At 48.7% G+C, this 21,437-nt stretch overlaps 1 protein-coding gene across 2 annotated transcripts in view; it reads left to right on the top strand.

Moving 5' to 3' along the window:
* The window catches only part of LOC148474350 (uncharacterized), a 131,645-nt gene that overhangs the window by 100,567 nt on the left and 9,641 nt on the right, over positions 1 to 21,437 (top strand). For both annotated transcript variants that reach the window (XM_088458766.1, XM_088458765.1), the window contains exon 4: positions 14,902 to 15,027. In XM_088458766.1, the coding sequence (XP_088314892.1) occupies positions 14,902 to 15,027 (126 nt within the window). The remainder of the gene's footprint in view (positions 1 to 14,901; positions 15,028 to 21,437) is intronic.

Below are 21,437 nucleotides of genomic sequence, written 5' to 3'. Positions count from 1 at the left end.
TTAGGCTAATAATGTAGATCACAGTTTATATCTGTTCGCTTTAAACATTTGGCTATTTGTTCCCCAAAGTTATACAGAGATATTGTGATGATGCTTTATGTGTAATTATCGTTCTGATGTAATGTTATTGTTACAGTGTTGCTTGGCAATGCGGGTGTTGGGTCACGTGGTGTGCGCGCGTAGTCTGACATCATCGGATGTAGTGGCCGGACTAATGGATGCAGCTGGACATCGTCGTTCACGTGGTGTGTGGTGATGGGGTATTTAAGGTATGTGTTGTGCTATTTCTGTGTACTTTCTGAAGACCGTTGGATAAAGCAACTGAAACGTTATTGGCGTGTCCACTGATTATTGTCATTGTTCCTGTCCGTGAGTGCCGCACCATTTGCAAAATACCTAGTTGTTCCGTGGGGGCACCGGGCGAAGTAAACCTTCCTTGAGTGGAGTGCCGGTCCATTGCGATAATATATATATATATATATATATATATATGTGGCGCACCCACAAGCATGCAACACACAGGTCCACAGATATGGCACCGTATAGCACACTACTGTATGTGACCGACCTCACAAATACATGAATTTATATAATTGAGATCAGAGAAAAGCCCTACCCACACACCAGCCAAGTCTGTAGGAGAAGGAAACGGTTAGGTATAGACTGACAGTAAGGAGAAATAAAGCACAGACATATATATATATATATGTGTGTGTGTGTGTGTGTATAAATATATATATATGTGTGTGCGTATGTATGTATGTATGTATATATATATATCATGTCTGATGAGGAAGTTGAGCGCTCTGCGGCTCCCACTCTGTTCTCCTGCAGACGCCGCTTCTCAGGCATAACTATGGAGGATTTATCACAGGATGGGCTTTGTGTGACGTGCCATCAGTTACCTGGTCCCTCTAACCCCACAAATTCGGGACAGGACCCTCCTTGGGCGGTGTTTTCTCAGGTGCTGGCATCCATCGCGGACCGTCTGGCGGTCCCGGCTGCTCTCCCCCATATGGGGTTACCCCAACCAGCCATCCTTCCTTCTCAGGGTATACCGCAATTATTGCAGTCTTCCCCTGGGCCTCAGACTGTTAGTCCATATATGGGGTTACCTATATTCAGTCTCCTCCAGTGACTCAGCAGTCCGTCATTCCCGTTCAGGGACTCCCTCAGGCGGGGCAAACACCATGGGTGGATGTGTTCTCCAGTTCAGTCCAGAGTTTGACGGCTTCATCTTCAGCCTTTCAAACTATGTTACGTAGTGACTAGCCTCAGACGGCGTCTAAACGCCCTGTTATGTCATCATAGCCTATGCAACTGTCAGACTCCAATGCGTCCTCGGATGATGGGGAATTGCCTGAGGACTCTGACTTGGATCCCCCTGTCCGGGAAGTGGAAACTAAATCTTCCATTATTGTGCCGGCATTGGTAATGGCGGTGCGATCCATTCTTGATATAGAGGATGACGCACCGGCCCCTAAAACCAAATACACTTATTTCAAACGGGCAAAAGTGACTTCGGCTGTTTTTCCTCTATCTGACCAACTGACTGATCATATGGCGGAGGCCTGGCAGTCACCTAGTAAAAGGTTCCAGCCGCAGAAACATTTAGCGTCTAGTTATCCGTTTCCTGCAGGTCATTGTAAAAAGTGGGAAACTCCGCCTGTGGTGGATTCTCATGTTACTAGCTTAATCAAGAGTGCTACCTCGCCTATGCCGTCCATTTCATCCCTAAAGGATCTCACAGACAGGAAGGTGGAGACTTGTTTAAAATCAATCTATTCTCTCTCAGGGGTGGTGGCCTGTACGTCCATGGCCATCTCTTGGGTGGCTAAAGCCATTGAGAGTTTGGCCAATGTGCTGGAAGCTCCCTTTCCTGAGGAAGCTTCGGAGATTCAGAGAGCTTTAGTGGGACAGATGAGTGATGCCGCTTCCTATATTGGCGAAGCGGCTTTGGATGCCATTCTTCTGATTTCCAGAGTATCAGCTGTAGCTGTGTCTGCTCGCCGGTTTTTGTGGCTACGTTCTTGGAGAGCGGATGCAGATTCCAAAAAAGGCCTGCAGGCCTTATCCTTTAATGGGGAGATATTGTTTGGCCAAGACCTGGACAAAATTGGAGATACCCTGGCAAAGTCTAAGTCAGCTTTTCTACCATCGGCGGCTGTGCCTTCTGAGGCTAGAACCTCCAGCTTTTCGGTCCTTTCGAACTCTAGGGAAGTCCAAGGGTCAGTCCTTCCCAAGGCAGTCGACAACCAAGGCCGCCCCTAAACCAAAGAAGCAGGCCTGGAGCGCTAGACGCCCTGCTTCCAAGCCAGAGGATAAATCTTCAGCCTGATGGGATGGGCCTCCCTCTGGGGGATCCCAGATTGGGAGGCTGACTTCTTCAATTCGCCCAGTGCTGGTGCACTACCACCATGGATGCTTGGGTACGAGAAGTGGTCTCTCAGGGGGTACTCCCTTACCATTCGTCACAGACCTCTCCACCAGTTCTTCTGCACGAGTACTTCTCAGGACGAGACCAAGGCCTTGCAGATTAAGGGAGCCATAGAGTCCTTGCTGAAAGCAGAGGGTCATTGTTTCCTTGCCGCTTTCTCAACGTGGGACGGGTTACTACTCTACTCTGTTTCTGGTTCAGAAATCCAATGGGTCTCATCGGCCTATCAACCGCTGAACAAGTTCCTCAGAGTGCCCAAATTCAGGATGGAAACTTTGATGATCCATCATTCTGGCTATGCAACCGGGGGATTACATGGTCTCCCTGGACATCCAGGACACTTACCTCCATGTTCCTATAGCGCCTTCACACAGCGGTATCTGCGGTTTGCTATACGTCAGCACCACTTCCAACTTCAGGCTCTGCCCTTTGGCCTCTCCATTGCTCCAAGGGTATTCACCAAAATTATGGCTGTCATGGCTGCCCATCTGCGGAGCCAGGGTATACGCTTCTGCCCTATCTCGACGCCCTCCTATTGCTGGCATGCTCTCCGGAGGTTGTCTACAACATCTGCACCTGACAATTGCTAGTCTGCAAGCGCACGGGTGGCTGATAAACTGGAAAAAGTCCTCCCTGATTCCGTCACAAAGGATGGATCATTTGGGAGTCCTTCTGGATTCTTGTCAGTAAAGGATCTTTCTGACTCCAGAAAAGATTTCCTCCCTACAACTACGAGTGCGGAGTTGCCGGGTGTCTGTTCACTTGACAGTGAGGGTTCTAGGGTCCATGGCTTCGGCGTTTGACATGGTGGAGTATGACCAGCTACATTCCAGGCCCCTACAGGGACTGATTCTATCCAAAATGGAATGGGTTACCACACCGGATCCAGACTCAGATGATGGCAATGTCTCCGGAGGTGCGCCTGTCGCTAGCTTAGTGGCTTCAGACATCTCATCTCACCAAAGGTCGCCCCTTTTGGATCCCAGACTGGGTTCTGTTCACGACAGATGCCAGTCTCCGGGGTTGGGGTGCAGTCACATGTCCATTTTCACTTCAGGGGATTTAGTTTTAGGAAGAAGCAGTTCTCCCGATCAACATTCTGGAACTTCGGGCCATGTACAGTGCCTTCCAGTTGTCTGGTCACGCTCTTCGAGGAAGGGCCGTGCAAGTTGTCCGACAACGCCACCACAGTGGCGTACATCAACCATCAAGGGGGGACTCGCAGTCGAGCAGCGATGTCAGGAAGTGTCACGCATCCTGTCTTGGGCGGAGTGCCACCTTCCGGCCATCTCGGCAGTCTTCATTCCAGGAGTCCTCAATTGGGAGGTGGACTTCCTCAGCCGTCACGACGCGCATCCCGGGGAATGGTCGCTTCACCCAGAGGTGTTTCAACTGCTCGTGGACAAGTGGGGACTGCCGGAGGTGGACCTCATGGCCTCCTGACACAATCACAAGTTGCCCATGTACGGGTCCACGACAAGAGATACAGACGCAAGCCTGGTGGATGCGCTGTCTGTGAAATGGACCTTTCAGTTGGCGTATCTATTCCCTCCGATATCCCTACTTCCTCGGGTCCTTCAGAAATTCAAACAGGATGGTGGCATGCTTCTGCTGGTGGCTTCGGCTTGGCCCAGACATCCTTGGTACTCCAATCTTTGGACCCTCTCCATCGACGCTCCGTTCATTCTGCCTCAATGTCAGGACCTGTTGTTTCAGGGTCCCTGCCTTTAACAGGATCTGGGTCGTCTGTCTTTGATAGCGTGGCTCTTGAGACATCGGTCTTAAGGTCTCTGGGTTTTTCCAGCTCCGTCGTCAGCACGATGCTGTAGGCGCGCAAGCCTGCCTCCGCCAGGATTTACCACAGAGTATGGCATACTTCTTTTCAATGGTGTGAGTCAAGAAACTACGATCCTCAGGTGTTTCGTGTTTCTAGGATTTTGGCGTTCCTTCAGTCTGGTTTGGATCTAGGCTTACGCCTAGCTTCTTTGAAAGTTCATGTGTCTGCACTATCTGTGTGGTTCCAGCGCAGGATAGCTCCACTGCCTGATGTCTGCACCTTTTTCCAGGGTGTTCTCAGGATTCAGCCTCCCTTTGTTCCCCCGGTGGCTCCTTGGGATTTGACGGTAGTGCTTCAGGCCCTCCAGGGTCCTCCATTTGACCTGCTAGAGTCGGTGGAACTCAAGTTGCTGACTGTTAAGACTATTTTTCTCCTGGCGATTGCTTCGGCCAGGAGGGTGTCAGAATTGGGGGCACTTTCCTGTCGTCATCCCTTTCTGTTATTTCACCAGGACAGTGCAGTGCTTCGCACTCGTCCGGGTTTTCTTCCTAAGGTGGTTTTTAAATTCCACATTAATCAGGAAATTGTTGTGCTAGCCTTTCAGTCACCTGACCTCTCGGGTGGTGAGGTCTCCTTGGATGTGGTCTGGGCTCTCCAAATTTATGTGGACCAGACTAGTTCCATCCGGAAGTCGGATTCCTCATTCGTCCTCTTTGGATTTCACAGGAGGGGTTGGCATGCCAACAAACAAACTGTGGCTAGATGGCTTTGTTTGTTTTTTTCTGAGGCTTATACTTAGGAGGGCTTACCCGTTCCAGCCTCTGTTAAGGCTCATTCTACTCTGTCCGTGGGCAGCTGACTGTGGCGCCTCGGCTGTTCAGCTGTGTAAGGCGGCCACATGGTCTTCCATCCAGACTTTTCTGAGGTTCTATGCTTTTGACACCTTCGCCTCTCAGGATGCTTCCTTCGGGCGTCGGATTCTCCTTTCAGCTCAGGAGCGTCCCCGTCCTTAGTTGGACTGCTTTGGGACATATCCAAGGTCAACCCTATGGACCCTGAAGAAGAAAATGAGATATGGTAAGTACTTTTTATCTCTTTCTTCGAAGTCCATAGGGTCCACAGGACGCCCGCCCTGATGCACCTGGCTTCATGTGGGCTGTGTGGCTGGTCACCGGTTTTCCGTCTCCCTTTCTGTGAGTATGGTTCTTTTCTGTTCCAGTCTTCCTTCTCTGTTTTTACTCCTCCGGCCTTGGCTGCTTACCAACTGAGGTGCCTATGTCTCGGGGGCGGGGTATAGAGAAGGATGGACCCAGTGCATCCTGGGAGCTAAAGCTTTAACTGCGTGGTGCCCGTGGATCCAGATCCAGCTATACCCCAAGGTCAACCCTGTGGACCCCCTATGGACTTCGATGAAAGAGAGATAACAAAGGTAAGTTCTTACCATATCTATCATTATTCCTTCACATTGAGTCCTCTCCGACTAGCCAGGGGCACCAAGAGGAGGAGGGGAGTGGGTACTAATGGCCCGGGCTTATTGGAGGGGCCTGGCGGGGACCCAGGTCTGGTGCCGCCCCACCCTCCCTCTTCACAGCAGCCCAGCTCACGCTGCTGCTGTGTGCTGGGCTGCAGTGGAAGACTGTTCATGGCTGCAGCAGTCTCCTATGCCTGAGGGGAGGAGGAATCACACTGATCATGCCCGCCTTTGCGCCGGGTTGAGGGGCTTGCAGCGCCCCCTCCCTGGCACACAGTGCAGCTGTGCAAAAATATTTTTTTTATTTTATCCTTTGGAGGCGTGGCCATGCCTCCCACGATTAGACCACGTCCCCTTCCACCCATGCCCGGCGCGGCTTTTCAGCGCTCCTGCAGCTAGGGTTGTCCCATCTCTCTAGCAGTGGGAGCTGCTGGTTTAGTGTTGCATGACTTGGCTCCTACTGTGCATGCATGTTGAAGGAAGGACAGACCTTAAGAGATTATTTTACTGATGGAGGATCTCATAAGTCACCACGGCAGCACAGGCTGAGGTTGTAGAGCTGGCATAATTCTGTGGAGCAGATAGCCATGAGATTCTTTGGGAATCTTAAGCGTCAATACTATGCCAGTTATCTGGGCAGAAAAACCTAACTTGTTTACATTAGGGTCCCATAGACATACAAGCAAGATTTTCTCCTGTATTAGCCAAATACATGTGCAGTCAGCAATCACTTTGTGGGAAACAGTGTAATAAAACAGAATACATCAGTTGTCGTATAAAAATATTAATATATAATTTCCAGTATGAGACACTGAAAGCTTAACAACTTAAATGGAAGAGTACAACTGATATTAAACAACGTTGTAAATAATAAAAACTATATTACTGCATATACTACAGAAGTGTCGTCATCCACATAGCAGTAATATACAGTTTAGCGCAAGACACTCGACGCACTTCAGCCGCTTTGAGAGGTGTAGCTTACTTTCTTTTTCTTTCAATATTGCATCTTATTTGCGACACAGTGAGACACAACTTAGTATTCTAGAGACAATGGGCCGCAACTTTAACCACACAGGAATTAGTGTTCTAGAGACAATGGGCTGCAACTTTAACCACACAGGAATTAGTGTTCTAGAGACAGTGGGCCGCAACTTTAACCACACAGGAATTAGTGTTCTAGAGACAATGGGCTGCAACTTTAACCACACAGGAATTAGTATTCTAGAGACAATGGGCCGCAACTTTAACCACACAGGAATTAGTGTTCTAGAGACAATGGGCTGCAACTTTAACCACACAGGAATTAGTGTTCTAGAGACAGTGGGCCGCAACTTTAACCACACAGGAATTAGTGTTCTAGAGACAGTGGGCCGCAACTTTAACCACACAGGAATTAGTATTCTAGAGACAATGGGCCGCAACTTTAACCACACAGGAATTAGTGTTCTAGAGACAATGGGCTGCAACTTTAACCACACAGGAATTAGTGTTCTAGAGACAGTGGGCCGCAACTTTAACCACACAGGAATTAGTGTTCTAGAGACAGTGGGCCGCAACTTTAACCACACAGGAATGAGTGTTCTAGAGACAATGGGCTGCAACTTTAACCACACAGGAATTAGTGTTCTAGAGACAGTGGGCCGCAACTTTAACCACACAGGAATTAGTGTTCTAGAGACAATGGGCCGCAACTTTAACCACACAGGAATTAGTGTTCTAGAGACAGTGGGCCGCAAGTTTAACCACACAGGAATTAGTGTTCTAGAGACAATGGGCCGCAACTTTAACCACACAGGAATTAGTGTTCTAGAGACAGTGGGCTGCAACTTTAACCACACAGGAATTAGTGTTCTAGAGACAATGGGCCGCAACTTTAACCACACAGGAATTAGTGTTCTAGAGACAATGGGCCGCAACTTTAACCACACAGGAATTAGTGTTCTAGAGACAATGGGCCGCAACTTTAACCACACAGGAATTAGTGTTCTAGAGACAATGGGCCGCAACTTAACCACACAGGAATTAGTGTTCTAGAGACAATGGGCCGCAACTTTAACCACACAGGAATTAGTTTTAAATGCAAACAAAATTGTAGAGGAAGCACAAGGGATCTTGGAATGAGATAAAGATCTATGTGGGTGCTGCATTGTAGAACTTCTACAGATTCAGACTCATTCGCACACAGATGTACAAATGGCACTTATCATATTGATCAATGCAATCTAGCAAAGTCGTTTTGTTGCTTCCAGTTATCTAACATATGCGAATAAGATGTACATTTTGAGCTAGAAAAAATGCTCAGTGGGACCTGGCACACAGGACATATAGTAAGAGAAGAGTAATTCTAGCGTATCACCTTTTAGACAAAATGTTTGGCGCCACAACAATATAAATTGTATATAAGGATTATAAAAGATATTTCATGTAAAGTCGGCAGCAATACCGGTATACAGTACATAAACAATACAACATATAATTAAAGGTAAAAATAGCAAAACAAATATTGTTTTTTTCAAAAATTGAATACAGATAAAATGGTAGATATACAGATATATAGCTATTCGTGTTGAATAACATAAAACGGCACTCCTGAGGTTTTGTAATCAACAGAAAACCAAATTTAGTTAATCCCAGGATTTAGTTCATATAGATAATGTGGTTCCTGTAGGTGTAAATTCTCATTTACTCATAGTGAACCGATATCTAGTTGATTGAGGTGCTAGGTCACTCACCCTTCCCACAGCAATATGTGTGTTGTCCTGCTTTCATGGAAGCTGGAGTTTTCATGGCTGGTATTTGTAAGAGGAGTGTTTTGCCAGCAAAACCATGATCCATATGGTCATGTGGAAGCGCTGATGAAAGACCCGCACAAAGTCTTCTTTCCAACGTGTTTTGCCTAATAGGCTTCATCAGGGGATATGAGGATTGGCTAACCCCTCAGGATACTTGCCTTAAATGCTGCTCCAGAGTGCGCTCCTTTTTCTTGTAGAGACCGCTGCGTCACTTCCACTGGAAATTCTGTAACATCACTTCTGCCGGAAGTCGCATCTCTTTATCGTTGCCAGTGTTCCCATTGGCTGGACGACAGCATTAGAAGTGACACATTAACCACTCGGGTATAGGTGGAGGCACAGGGGATTTCTCATAAATCACTATTCTATTGTCAACTTGCTTTATTTGAAATGTTTTGCATTATCTGTTTTTTATATATTTAGCATTAATTACAGTGCTGAAATGACATAGAGAATATAAAGAGCAGTGGCCCTCCTTGGTAGAGCTTACATTGTAAAGTATAGATGAACAGAGGTAGAGGGGAGTAAAGGTGCCGATACAGAGGTTGGAACCTTCAGATTGGAGTTGTTGGGTGTCAGGGAAGAAAAGATTGTTAAGGTGGGTACACATCTAGCAGATATATCTGTAGATGATGGTCGTTTATATATACTGAATGACCATCATCTTCCAGGCAGCCGCGGGTCGGGGACGGGTCCACCCCCCTCCCCATTTCTGTGAACAACATCGTTCACAGACATATCGCTGGTATACACTGGCCGATGGGCACCAGATATATTGGCCGATATTCCATATCCATATATTTCAGCGGTTGTTTTGCAGCACTGGAGAAATCCTGAAGATGAGAGAGGGGGAAAGTAATGTGAGTGGAAATGATGCTAGCGCTGTAAGAAGCAGAAGAGGGGTTAAGTGTTTCATAGATGAGAGAGAAGAGAATTATATAATGCGTATTCATGTGGTATATTTGTAATTTCAAATAAAAATGATGCACTCCCCCATTTGTAGCATGTTCTTGGCATATAAATTTAATTATGGAGATTTGAAAGTCAAATCTATAGTAGTTGATGTTTCAGCCATGTGAACTTTAAGAAGCATTCTATTTCCTTCCTTCATAGCTCCACACCATCCTCAGGAGCATTCTATTTCCTTCCTTCATAGCTCCACACCTTCCTCAGGAGCATTCTATTTCCTTCCTTCATAGCTCCACACCATCCTCAGGAGCATTCTATTTCCTTCCTTCATAGCTGCACACCTTCCTCAGGAGCATTCTATTTCCTTCCTTCATAGCTCCACACCTTCCTCAGGAGCATTCTATTTCCTTCCTTCACAGCTCCACACCTTCCTCAGGAGCATTCTATTTCCTTCCTTCATAGCTCCACACCCACACCTTCCTCAGGAGCATTCTATTTCCTTCCTTCATCGCTCCACACCATCCTCAGGAGCATTCTATTTCCTTCCTTCATAGCTCCACATCTTCCTCAGGAGCATTCTATTTCCTTCCTTCATAGCTCCACACCTTCCTCAGGAGCATTTTATTTCCTTCCTTCATAGCTCCACACCTTCATCAGGAGCATTCTATTTCCTTCCTTCATAGCTCCACACCTTCCTCAGGAGCATTCTACTTCCTTCCTTCATAGCTCCACACCTTCCACAGGAGCATTCAATTTCCTTCCTTCATAGCTCCACACCTTCCTCAGGAGCATTCTATTTCCTTCCTTCATAGCTCCACACCCACACCTTTCCCAGGAGCATTCTCTTTCCTTCCTTCATAGCTCCACACTCACACCTTCCTCAGGAGCAAGCGAGTGTGTCCCAAAGTATGCTCAGTATATATTTATGCACAGCTTATGCATCTTTGGCAGATTGTCTATTCACTTCACCTCTTGCTGTCTGACTACTCACTTTTACATTATTTAGAATATTTTTTTTTCTTTGAGGCAGAAGTTATTTTGTTATAATAATCTACATTCTCCTGGAAAAGAGAGGCTGTGGGGACATGACAATAATCCATTGATAACCACTGTATCTGACTAGCAAACCAGAGGTACACACTTCCAAAGAAATGGATGGCCCTGAGCTCTTCCACTAGTATCAGTTTTAGATAACTTCACTGATGGAGACTCTACCATTTAATTATAATATAATATTACTTCAGACTTCTATCATAATTTAGAAATACATCGACATTCTCTTAATTCACAAATTGATGTTTCCAAATATTCTATTTGAAAGTTTGCTACAGAAATAAATGATTTTCTCTTTTCATCAACACACGCTGATTATTATACCATTGTCCATTCTCCACCACATGATACTTATTATACCATTGTCCATTCTCCACCACATGATACTTATTATACCATTGTCCATTCTCCACCACATGGTGCTTATTATACCATTGTCCATTCTCCATCACATGGTGCTTATTATACCATTGTCCCTTCTCCATCACATGGTGCTTATTATACCATTGTCCCTTCTCCATCACATGGTGCTTATTATACCATTGTCCCTTCTCCATCACATGGTGCTTATTATACCATTGTCCCTTCTCCATCACATGGTGCTTATTATACCATTGTCCCTTCTCCATCACATGGTGCTTATTATACCATTGTCCCTTCTCCATCACATGGTGCTTATTATACCATTGTCCCTTCTCCACCACATGATACTTATTATACCATTGTCCATTCTCCACCACAAGGTGCTTATTATACCATTGTCCATTCTCCACCACATGGTGCTTATTATACCATTGTCCATTCTCCACCACATGGTGCTTATTATACCATTGTCCATTCTCCACCACATGGTGCTTATTATACCATTGTCCATTCTCCACCACATGATGCTTATTATACCATTGTTCCTTCTCCACCACATGATACTTATTATACCATTGTCCCTTCTCCATCACATGGTGCTTATTATACCATTGTCCCTTCTCCACCACAAGGTGCTTCTTATACCATTATCCCTTCTCCATCACATGGTGCTTATTATACCATTGTCCCTTCTCCATCACATGATGCTTATTATACCATTGTCCATTCTCCACCACATGATGCTTATTATACCATTGTCCATTCTCCACCACATGATGCTTATTATACCATTGTCCATTCTCCACCACAAGGTGCATATTATACCATTGTCCATTCTCCATCACATGATGCTTATTATACCATTGTCCTTTCTCCACCACAAGGTGCTTCTTATACCATTGTCCATTCTCCACCACAAGGTGCTTCTTATACCATTGTCCATTCTCTACCACAAGGTGCTTCTTATACCATTATCCATTCTCCACCACATGGTGCTTATTATACCATTGTCCATTCTCCACCACAAGGTGCATATTATACCATTGTCCATTCTCCATCACATGATGCTTATTATACCATTGTCCTTTCTCCATCACATGGTGCTTATTATACCATTATCCCTTCTCCATCACATGGTGCTTATTATACCATTGTCCCTTCTCCATCACATGGTGCTTATTATACCATTATCCCTTCTCCATCACATGATGCTTATTATACCATTGTCCATTCTCCATCACATGATGCTTATTATACCATTGTCCATTCTCCATCACATGATGCTTATTATACCATTGTCCCTTCTCTATCACATGGTGCTTATTATACCATTGTCCATTCTCCACCACATGATACTTATTATACCATTGTCCATTCTCCACCACAAGGTGCTTATTATACCATTGTCCCTGCTCCACCATGTGATGCTTATTATACCATTGTCCCTTCTCACCATGTGATGCTTATTATACCATTGTCCCTTCTCCATCACAAGGTGCTTATTATACCATTGTCCATTCTCCACCACAAGGTGCTTCTTATACCATTATCCATTCTCCATCACATGGTGCTTATTATACCATTGTCCCTTCTCCACCACATGGTGCTTATTATACCATTGTCCCTTCTCCACCACATGGTGCTTATTATACCATTGTCCCTTCTCCACCACATGATGCTTATTATACCATTGTCCCTTCTCCATCACATGATGCTTATTATACCATTGTCCCTGCTCCACCACATGATGCTTATTATACCATTGTCCCTGCTCCACCATGTGATGCCTATTGTTACCATTGCCTGTTCACCACATCACAAAGCATCATTTGATGGAGAAGGCACATCATTATAAGTAGCATCATAATGCTCCATCTCCACGAAATGATGCTTAGTAACACTATCCAATTTTTACTACATGATTCCCATGCCACCAGTTTTTAGTCTCTACCACACTATGCCTTAAAACTCAGCGCTGCTTACTGTTTATCCCTGACAAGTTTCCACCACATGATGCTTATTATACTTGTCGCAACACTCGGATGGCAAATGGTCGCAACCCGTATTTGGGGATTGGCGTGACCTATTTCTGAGGCGCGCGGAGTCTAATGTGCCGGTGGTGTTTACCAGGGACCCTCGCAAGAGTGTATGGGCTTGGCTGCTTCCGACACACAGGTCACTGCCCTCAGAATAGGTTCCCCTAACAGGTGCTGGGTAACTGGATGAAGCAGAGAAGACTTTCAGCATAGTGAACAGGCCGGGTCAGAACCAAATGGACAACAAGGTACCAGGGAGCAGACATGTGCAGGTAGCAGAGGATAGCCATGGTCAGAACCAGATTACCAAACGCAGTCGCAGGGAATAGACAGAAGCGGGTCAGGAACAAAGCCAGGGTCAGGAACTTGCAGGCTGATTGCAGGGATCCTCTGATCAGTGCAGCTGGTGATTGCAGGGATCCTCTGACCAGTGCAGCTGGTGATTGCAGGGATCCTCTGATCAGTGCAGCTGGTGATTGCAGGAATCCTCTGATCAGTGCAGCTGGTGATTGCAGGGATCCTCTGATCAGTGCAGCTGGTGATTGCAGGGATCCTCTGATCAGTGCAGCTGGTGATTGCAGGGATCCTCTGACCAGTGCAGCTGGTGATTGCAGGGATCCTCTGACCAGTGCAGCTGGTGATTGCAGGGATCCTCTGATCAGTGCAGCTGGTGATTGCAGGGATCCTCTGATCAGTGCAGCTGGTGATTGCAGGGATCCTCTGATCAGTGCAGCTGGTGATTGCAGGGATCCTCTGATCAGTGCAGCTGGTGATTGCAGGAATCCTCTGATCAGTGCAGCTGGTGATTGCAGGGATCCTCTGATCAGTGCAGCTGGTGATTGCAGGAATCCTCTGATCAGTGCAGCTGGTGATTGCAGGGATCCTCTGATCAGTGCAGCTGGTGATTGCAGGGATCCTCTGATCAGTGCAGCTGGTGATTGCAGGGATCCTCTGATCAGTGCAGCTGGTGATTGCAGGGATCCTCTGATCAGTGCAGCTGGTGATTGCAGGGATCCTCTAATCAGTGCAGCTGGTGATTGAAGGGATCCTCTGATCAGTGCAGCTGGTGATTGCAGAGATCCTCTGATCAGTGCAGCTGGTGATTGCAGAGATCCTCTGATCAGTGCAGCTGGTGATTGCAGGGATCCTCTGATCAGTGCAGCTGGTGATTGCAGGGATCCTCTAATCAGTGCAGCTGGTGATTGCAGAGATCCTCTGATCAGTGCAGCTGGTGATTGCAGGGATCCTCTGATCAGTGCAGCTGGTGATTGCAGGGATCCTCTAATCAGTGCAGCTGGTGATTGCAGAGATCCTCTGATCAGTGCAGCTGGTGATTGCAGGGATCCTCTGATCAGTGCAGCTGGTGATTGCAGGGATCCTCTAATCAGTGCAGCTGGTGATTGCAGGGATCCTCTGATCAGTGCAGCTGGTGATTGCAGGGATCCTCTAATCAGTGCAGCTGGTGATTGCAGGGATCCTCTGATCAGTGCAGCTGGTGATTGCACTGAGCTGGATAAAAGACTGACACTGAAGTTTGCTGAGTAAATTCACTGGAAGCGCTTTGTTATTACTAAACTGGAATACAGCAGCACACAGATCACGACACAGGAACTGTAGATATAGAGCCAGGTAGCGGTGATGGTTTTCTGCACAAAGGAGCCACAGGTTAGAACTGAACTCTAGGAAGCAACTCTGGCACCAGTGGGAGTTCTCACAGGGGATATGAATCTGCTGCAAGTCCATGATAGGCTGCCAAGGTCAGCTGAGACAGGAGCACTCCCACTGGTAGAATGCTAGCAGCTGACATAGTGCATGATGCTGATGTCATGGTTCTCGAACAAGGTCAGGCAGAAATCCTGACCTGCAGCAAATGGCAAGGTAAGTCACACAATTTGAGCAGTGTGTGACAATACCATTGTCCATTTTCACAAGTGTCTCTTTATAATAACCAGTCGTTTGAGGTCTCTTAATTAGACACTTAATACACTTTGAATTGTTTGTGTTCACCTCTTTTCCCGTCAGTGCTTGGTCTAATAATAGCCTTATTGTTTGTCTGACAGGGTATGATCTATATCAGCAAAGCCTTTCCAATTCCAGCCTCAATATTATAGTAAAAAATGAGCCAGACGAAGAGCCTTGCATTTGGCGTCCAGACCTTAATGGAGAGAGAGGAATCATAAACACTGGTGAGCGACTGGTTGATGAATTTGGCTTCAGGTTATGTCAAATATTATATATTCATTTCTGTATATTGCACATATAAATTCTGTGTACTGTATGTGTATCTAAATGTTTATATGTAATATGTATGACACTCATTCTATATTCTCCAACACGTTTTTCCATGTTATTGTAGTATATTCTACACCCTTAACCATTAAGCTACTCAATGCAATTGGAATTTCTACTTCAGGGTCCATAGGGTATCCACAGGATACCTTGGGGGTATAGGTGTGACGTCAGTCGCAGGGCACCAAAGAGTTAAGCTTTCAGCCTCCCAGGATGCACTAGGTCCCCCTCCTATACCCCGCCCCCGGGCCAAGGCACCTCAGTTTAGTTTGGTGCCGGCCGGAGTCGGGTGCACCTGTTGGAGTGGGGGCTAGAAGAGCCCCTGAAGCTTTTTCTTCATGCAGCTGTGGCTGCACATCTGGATGAACAGCATGGACAGTCAGTCCTGACGTCCATGCTGTCTTCCCTACACCCCGCCGGTACCAGAACGCCGGTACTGATCCGGGGATGCTGGTGGGCGTCTGGGGTCACAGCTAGCGGTGACCCCAGATGCTCCGGACCATGGCCGGATTCAAGGGGGACAGAGGTAAGCAGCGGGGTCCCGCGGTGGGTCCCCGCTGATCACATGGTCCTAAGTCCCCAGGCAGGGGGCTCCCTGGGGACTGGCTGCAGCGTGGAGCCAGGCGACCAACCTGCGCTTCCACTACCCCCTGGGACAGCGGACCGCAGCAGAGCGGTAGCGCTGCGGCGTCCCAGGGGTTAAATGCATGCCAGGGGAGCGCGCCTTCCCTGTCTCACAGCCGGCGCCTCCCCCGCTGCACACAGCCCTCTCTGCACTGTGCTGACTGGTCCTGTGTCAGCGCTCCTCCCCCAGGCCAGCTTCTCTCTGCTCCTCGGCGGCCATCTTCTCTGCAACGCATGGTGAACGCTGCTGGAAGTCTGGAAGGAAGCATCGTGGTCTGGGTCCCCCCGCATACCTCTCCTCCGCTGTGGCTCAGGTCTGTGTATGCAGCGCTGTGTCCTACCAGGCCCTGTGTCTGTGTAGTTGAGTGATCAGCGCTGTTAGTGCAGGAATTGTTATTTCTCTGCATTGTATGTGACTGTGCTAGCGCTGCCTGTAACTATTCTTCTCTAAACTGTCAGCTTTATTACTGTCCCTGTTCTTTCTGCTAAAGCCCTTGCGGTGCGGTGCTGCAGGGTGGTCTCTCGCCTATTTAATACTTAATTGGTGAGAGAGGTCACATACGTGGTGCCATCATGTCTGAAAGTGATTTTCCCCTCCGGCTACAGTGTACCACGTGCAAAGTACCGTTAGCGGAGGGGGAGGGTAGCGCGGAGGGCCTTTGCCGGCAGTGTTTGTCCATGGCGCGGCCTATTACGGTTACAGCACCGGTACAGGAGCCGCCCTGGGCTTGTTTCGCTCAGGCGTTAACAGCTTTAGTGGGCCAGTTAGCTCCGCAGCCCGCGTTTACTCCGATGGGTTTGTCCCAGCAGTCTGTGGTGTCGTCACCCATGCAGGGGTTCCCACGACAATTGGTGGTACCCCACAGTCTCCCTATTTCCCCGCTCCCGGGTTCTCAGGAGCCAGCGTGGGTTAACTCCCTGACGAGTTCTTTACAGCACTTGTCGGATGTGTTGCAAGGGGAGTCTGTGATGCGGCCTCATAAAAGGCCGGTGGCGTCTCTGTCCGCTCCTTATGAGGATGACGAAGGGACGTCTGATGATGGGGAGATTCTGGATCCTTACGATCAGGAACCTTTCCATACTAAGGACGCTGATGCTAAGTCCAAAGTATATATTCCTGGACTTATTCGGGCGGTCCGCACAGCCTTGGTGATTGAGGACGAAGTTCCCCCAGCGGCTAAATCTAAGTATGCCTTTTTCAAAGATGTGAAGGGCGATGCCACAGTCTTTCCTCTTTCGGGTCAGTTGGTGGACCATTTAGAGGAGGCGTGGAAACAACCTGGCAAAAGATACCAGCCGCAGAGACGCCTGGCGGTGGCTTATCCGTTCGCGGATAATTATTTTGCTAAGTGTGAATCCCCTCCACAGGTGGATTCTCACGTGACCCGTCTTGTCCGTAGTGCCACATTGCCGATGCCATCCATGTCCTCCCTTAAGGATGCTACGGACCGCAAGGTAGAAATCTGCCTGAAGTCCGCTTATTCCCTTGCAGGGGGGGCAGCACGGCCGGCTATGGCCATTTGCTGGGTTGCCAGAGCGATGGAGCGCTGGGCGGATTCATTAGAGGCTTCTTTTGAATCCGACTGTCCGGCCGAACAAGCGGAGTTGTTTGGCAATCTCCGTGATTCGGCCACCTACATCAACGAGGCGGCTCTAGACATTAGTACTCTGGTGTCTAGAATTTCTTCAGCAGCGGTAGCTGCTCGTCGCACCTTGTGGCTGCGATCCTGGAAGGCGGACGCAGATCCAAGAAAGGTCTGGAAGCGTTGCCGTTTACCGGAGAAGTTCTCTTCGGTCCGGATCTGGATAAGATTGTGGCCACGCTGGCGGCAGCCAAATCTGCTTGTCTCCCGTCGGCCGCTGCTCCTTCTGGTTCTGGACCATCGTCCTTTCGGTCATCTAGGGCCCAGGGCAGGCCCAAACCACAGTCGTTTCCTCGACAGGCTGGCCCTAAGAAATCGGTCAAGCCCCGGAAACAGGCATGGAGTACCAGACGTCCGGCCCCCAAGCCAGATGACAAGCCTGCGGCCTGACGGTCCGGGTCTCCCCTTGGGGGATCCCAGGGTGGGAGGCCGCCTGCTGCAGTTCTCCCGGTGTTGGTCGTTCACTACGACAGACACTTGGGTTCTGGAGGTGGTCTCTCACGGGTACGCCCTCTCCTTCCGGCACAGACCCCCGGCTCGATTCTTCACCACGGGTCTACCATCAGACCGGAACAAGGCTACGGAGCTGCGGAAGGTATTGCACACTATGCTCCAGGCTGGAGTTATAGTGCCTGTTCCATTCTCCCAGAGGGGCCAGGGTTTCTATTCAAATCTATTTTTGGTACAGAAACCCAATGGGTCATATCGTCCGATTCTCAACCTCAAAGCACTCAACAAGTCTTTGCGGGTCCCGAAGTTTCGGATGGAGACCCTACGGTCCATCATTCTGGCGCTGGAACCTGGGGACTACATGGTGTCATTGGACATACAGGACGCTATGGCGGTCATGGCGGCTTCTCTGCGGCTGCAAGGAGTCCGCATGTTGCCGTACTTGGACGACCTGTTATTGGTGGCAGGATCTCCAGAGCTCCTGTTACACCACTTGGACCTGACCATTGCACTGCTGCAACGGCACGGCTGGCTAATCAACTGGCAGAAGTCCACTCTAATCCCGTCTCGGAGGATTCTGCATCTTGGAGCCTTATTGGTCTCGGGACAGCAAAGGATCTTCGTGACGGAGGACAAGATCTCTGGTTTACAGTCAAGGGTGCGCAGTTGTCTGCACAGCCGCCGGGTGTCCTTACACTCGGCGATGAGGTTACTGGGCTCCATGGTGTCGGTGTTCGACATGGTGGAATACGCCCAGTTTCACTCCAGACCTCTGCAGCACCTGATCCTGTCCAAGTGGAACGGGCTGCCTCAGTCTCTGAAGTTCCAGACGATTGTGCTCACCCCGGAGGTTCGCCTGTCCCTTGCGTGGTGGTTACAGATGACCCACCTCAACAAGGGACGTCCGTTCTGGGTTCCAAATTGGGTCCTGTTGACAACGGACGCCAGTCTTCGGGGCTGGGGAGCAGTTTCGGGTCCACACTTGTTCCAGGGCAGGTGGACACCGACAGAAGCGGAGCTTCCAATAAATATCTTGGAACTCCGTGCGGTCTTCAATGCTCTCCTGCAGGCACAGCGGTTTCTCCAGGGTCACCCGGTGCAGGTCCAGTCGGACAATGCTACCACCGTGGCCTACATAAACAGGCAAGGAGGAACTCGCAGTCGGGCGGCTCTCGTAGAGGTCTCTCGGATCCTGGTTTGGGCGGAGCGCAATCTTCCGGCCATATCAGCGGGCTTCATCCCGGGAGTGCTAAATTGGGAGGCGGACTTTCTAAGTCGCCAGGACGTTCATCCAGGGGAATGGTCCCTGCACCCGGACGTTTTTCAACTACTGGTGGACAGGTGGGGTCTTCCAGAAATCGACCTCATGGCGTCCCGGCACAACAACAAGTTGCCGTTGTACGGGTCTCGCACAAGAGACGAAGGGGCGTCTCTGGTGGATGCTCTGTCCGTCCGGTGGACGTTCAGGTTCGCATACCTGTTCCCTCCGGTCTCCCTTCTTCCACGGGTAATCCGGAAATTCAAACAGGAAGGAGGGACGCTCCTGTTGATAGCTCCCGCGTGGCCCAGACGGCACTGGTTCTCAGACCTTCAGGGTCTGTCCGTGGACAGTCCTCTGCGGTTGCCGCTACGACCGGACCTTCTGTCTCAGGGTCCTTGTCTTCACCCGGACCTGACTCGGCTGTCTTTGGCGGCGTGGCTGTTGAGACGGCCATGCTGAGGTCCTGGGGGTTTGCCAGCTCTGTGGTGCGTACCATGTTACGAGCTCGGAAACCGTCTTCCGCGAGGATATACCATCGCGTGTGGCATACGTTCTTCCAGTGGTGTCGACCGAGAGGTTATGCACCGCGGGAGTTTCGTCTGTCTCGGATTCTCGCCTTCCTGCAAGCGGGACTAGATCATGGGCTTCGCCTTGCTTCTTTGAAGGTACAGGTTTCGGCCCTATCTGTCTGGTTTCACCGTAGGATTGCTACAATCCCGGATGTGCGCACCTTTATGCAAGGTGTTCTCCGTATTCAGCCGCCCTTTGTTCCACCTGTGGCGCCTTGGGATTTGGCTGTGGTCCTGAGGGCTCTCCAAGGACCGCCGTTTGAACCACTGGGCTCAGTGGATATTAAATGGCTAACAGCTAAGACTGTTTTCCTTCTGGCCGTTGCTTCAGCCAGACGTGTTTCTGAGTTAGGGGCTCTTTCTTGTAGACCCCCTTTCTTGGTTTTTCATGGGAACAGGGCAGTGCTCCGCACTCGGCCCGAGTTTCTTCCCAAAGTTGTTTCCCAGTTTCATGTTAACGAGGAAATAGTTGTTCCGGCCTTTAACTCACCGGGTCTTTCCGTGGGTGAGGCCTCTTTGGATGTTGTGCGGGCCTTAAGGACTTATGTTGACCGCACTTCTTTGTTTAGGAAGTCGGACGCTTTGTTGTCCTCTATGGCTTCTGTAAAAAGGGTTGGCCTGCTTCAAAGCAAACTTTGGCAGCCTGGATCCGTATGGCTATTTCTGAAGCTTATCTTCATGAAGGCCTACCGGTCCCTCCTTCTCTGAAGGCTCATTCCACTAGGTCTGTGGGTCCTTCGTGGGCAGCTCGACGTGGTGCCTCGGCAGTTCAGATCTGCAAGGCTGCTACGTGGTCTTCTGTCCATACCTTCGTGAGGTATTACAGGTTTGACACCTTCGCCTCTCAGGATGCTTCCTTCGGGCGGCGGATTCTCCTTTCTGCACAGGAGCGTCCCCACCCTTAAAGGATACTGCTTTGGGACATCCCCAAGGTATCCTGTGGATACCCTATGGACCCTGAAGTAGAAAATATGAGATATGGTAAGAACTTACCCTTGTTATCTCTATTTCTACGAAGTCCATAGGGTTCCACAGGACTCCCGCCCTGTCGCACCTGTGCTGCAGATGGGCTTTGCTCTGGTCACCGGTTTTCCGTCTCCCTCTGGTGAGAATGTGATTCTTGTATGTGTCCAGATCTTTGTTCTCTCTCTTCCTTCTCCTCCTCCGGCCTATGGCTTGGTAACTAACTGAGGTGCCTTGGCCCGGGGGCGGGGTATAGGAGGGGGACCTAGTGCATCCTGGGAGGCTGAAAGCTTAACTCTTTGGTGCCCTGCGACTGACGTCACACCTATACCCCCAAGGTATCCTGTGGAACCCTATGGACTTCGTAGAAATAGAGATAACAAGGGTAAGTTCTTACCATATCTCATATTATTGTAACTTTTACATCCATAACCATTTGCTCATTGTGTGCAATTGAAATGTGTTCTACACAAGAAGTTAAACCTTCAAAATTGGTGGATAGCCATTTTATCGTTAGTCAAAAAGAAAATATCACCAAAGGGCCCTTCAGCGCTATATCAGGTGAAATGATCTGACGTCTGACTCAGGATAACCTTCAGTATATAACTCAGAATATGAAACTTCCACTTGAGTGTTCCAATATCTTTGTCAATACTGCCAAAAAACAAAACATCTCATATTGCAGTAAATAAATACAAATCCGTTATTTTATAGGAAATAATACAGGCTCTCCTACCAAATTAGGTGGTCTACGTCTTATGGTAGACAAATGAACATCGGGGGAGGGGATTAATATC

Source organism: Taudactylus pleione, unplaced genomic scaffold (genome assembly GCF_031769625.1).
Source record: "Taudactylus pleione unplaced genomic scaffold, aTauple2 ptg000849l, whole genome shotgun sequence".
NCBI classification, from domain to species: domain Eukaryota; kingdom Metazoa; phylum Chordata; class Amphibia; order Anura; family Myobatrachidae; genus Taudactylus; species Taudactylus pleione.
The sequence above is the reverse complement of the archived record's forward strand: the minus strand, read 5'-3'. Positions and strand labels throughout refer to the sequence as shown.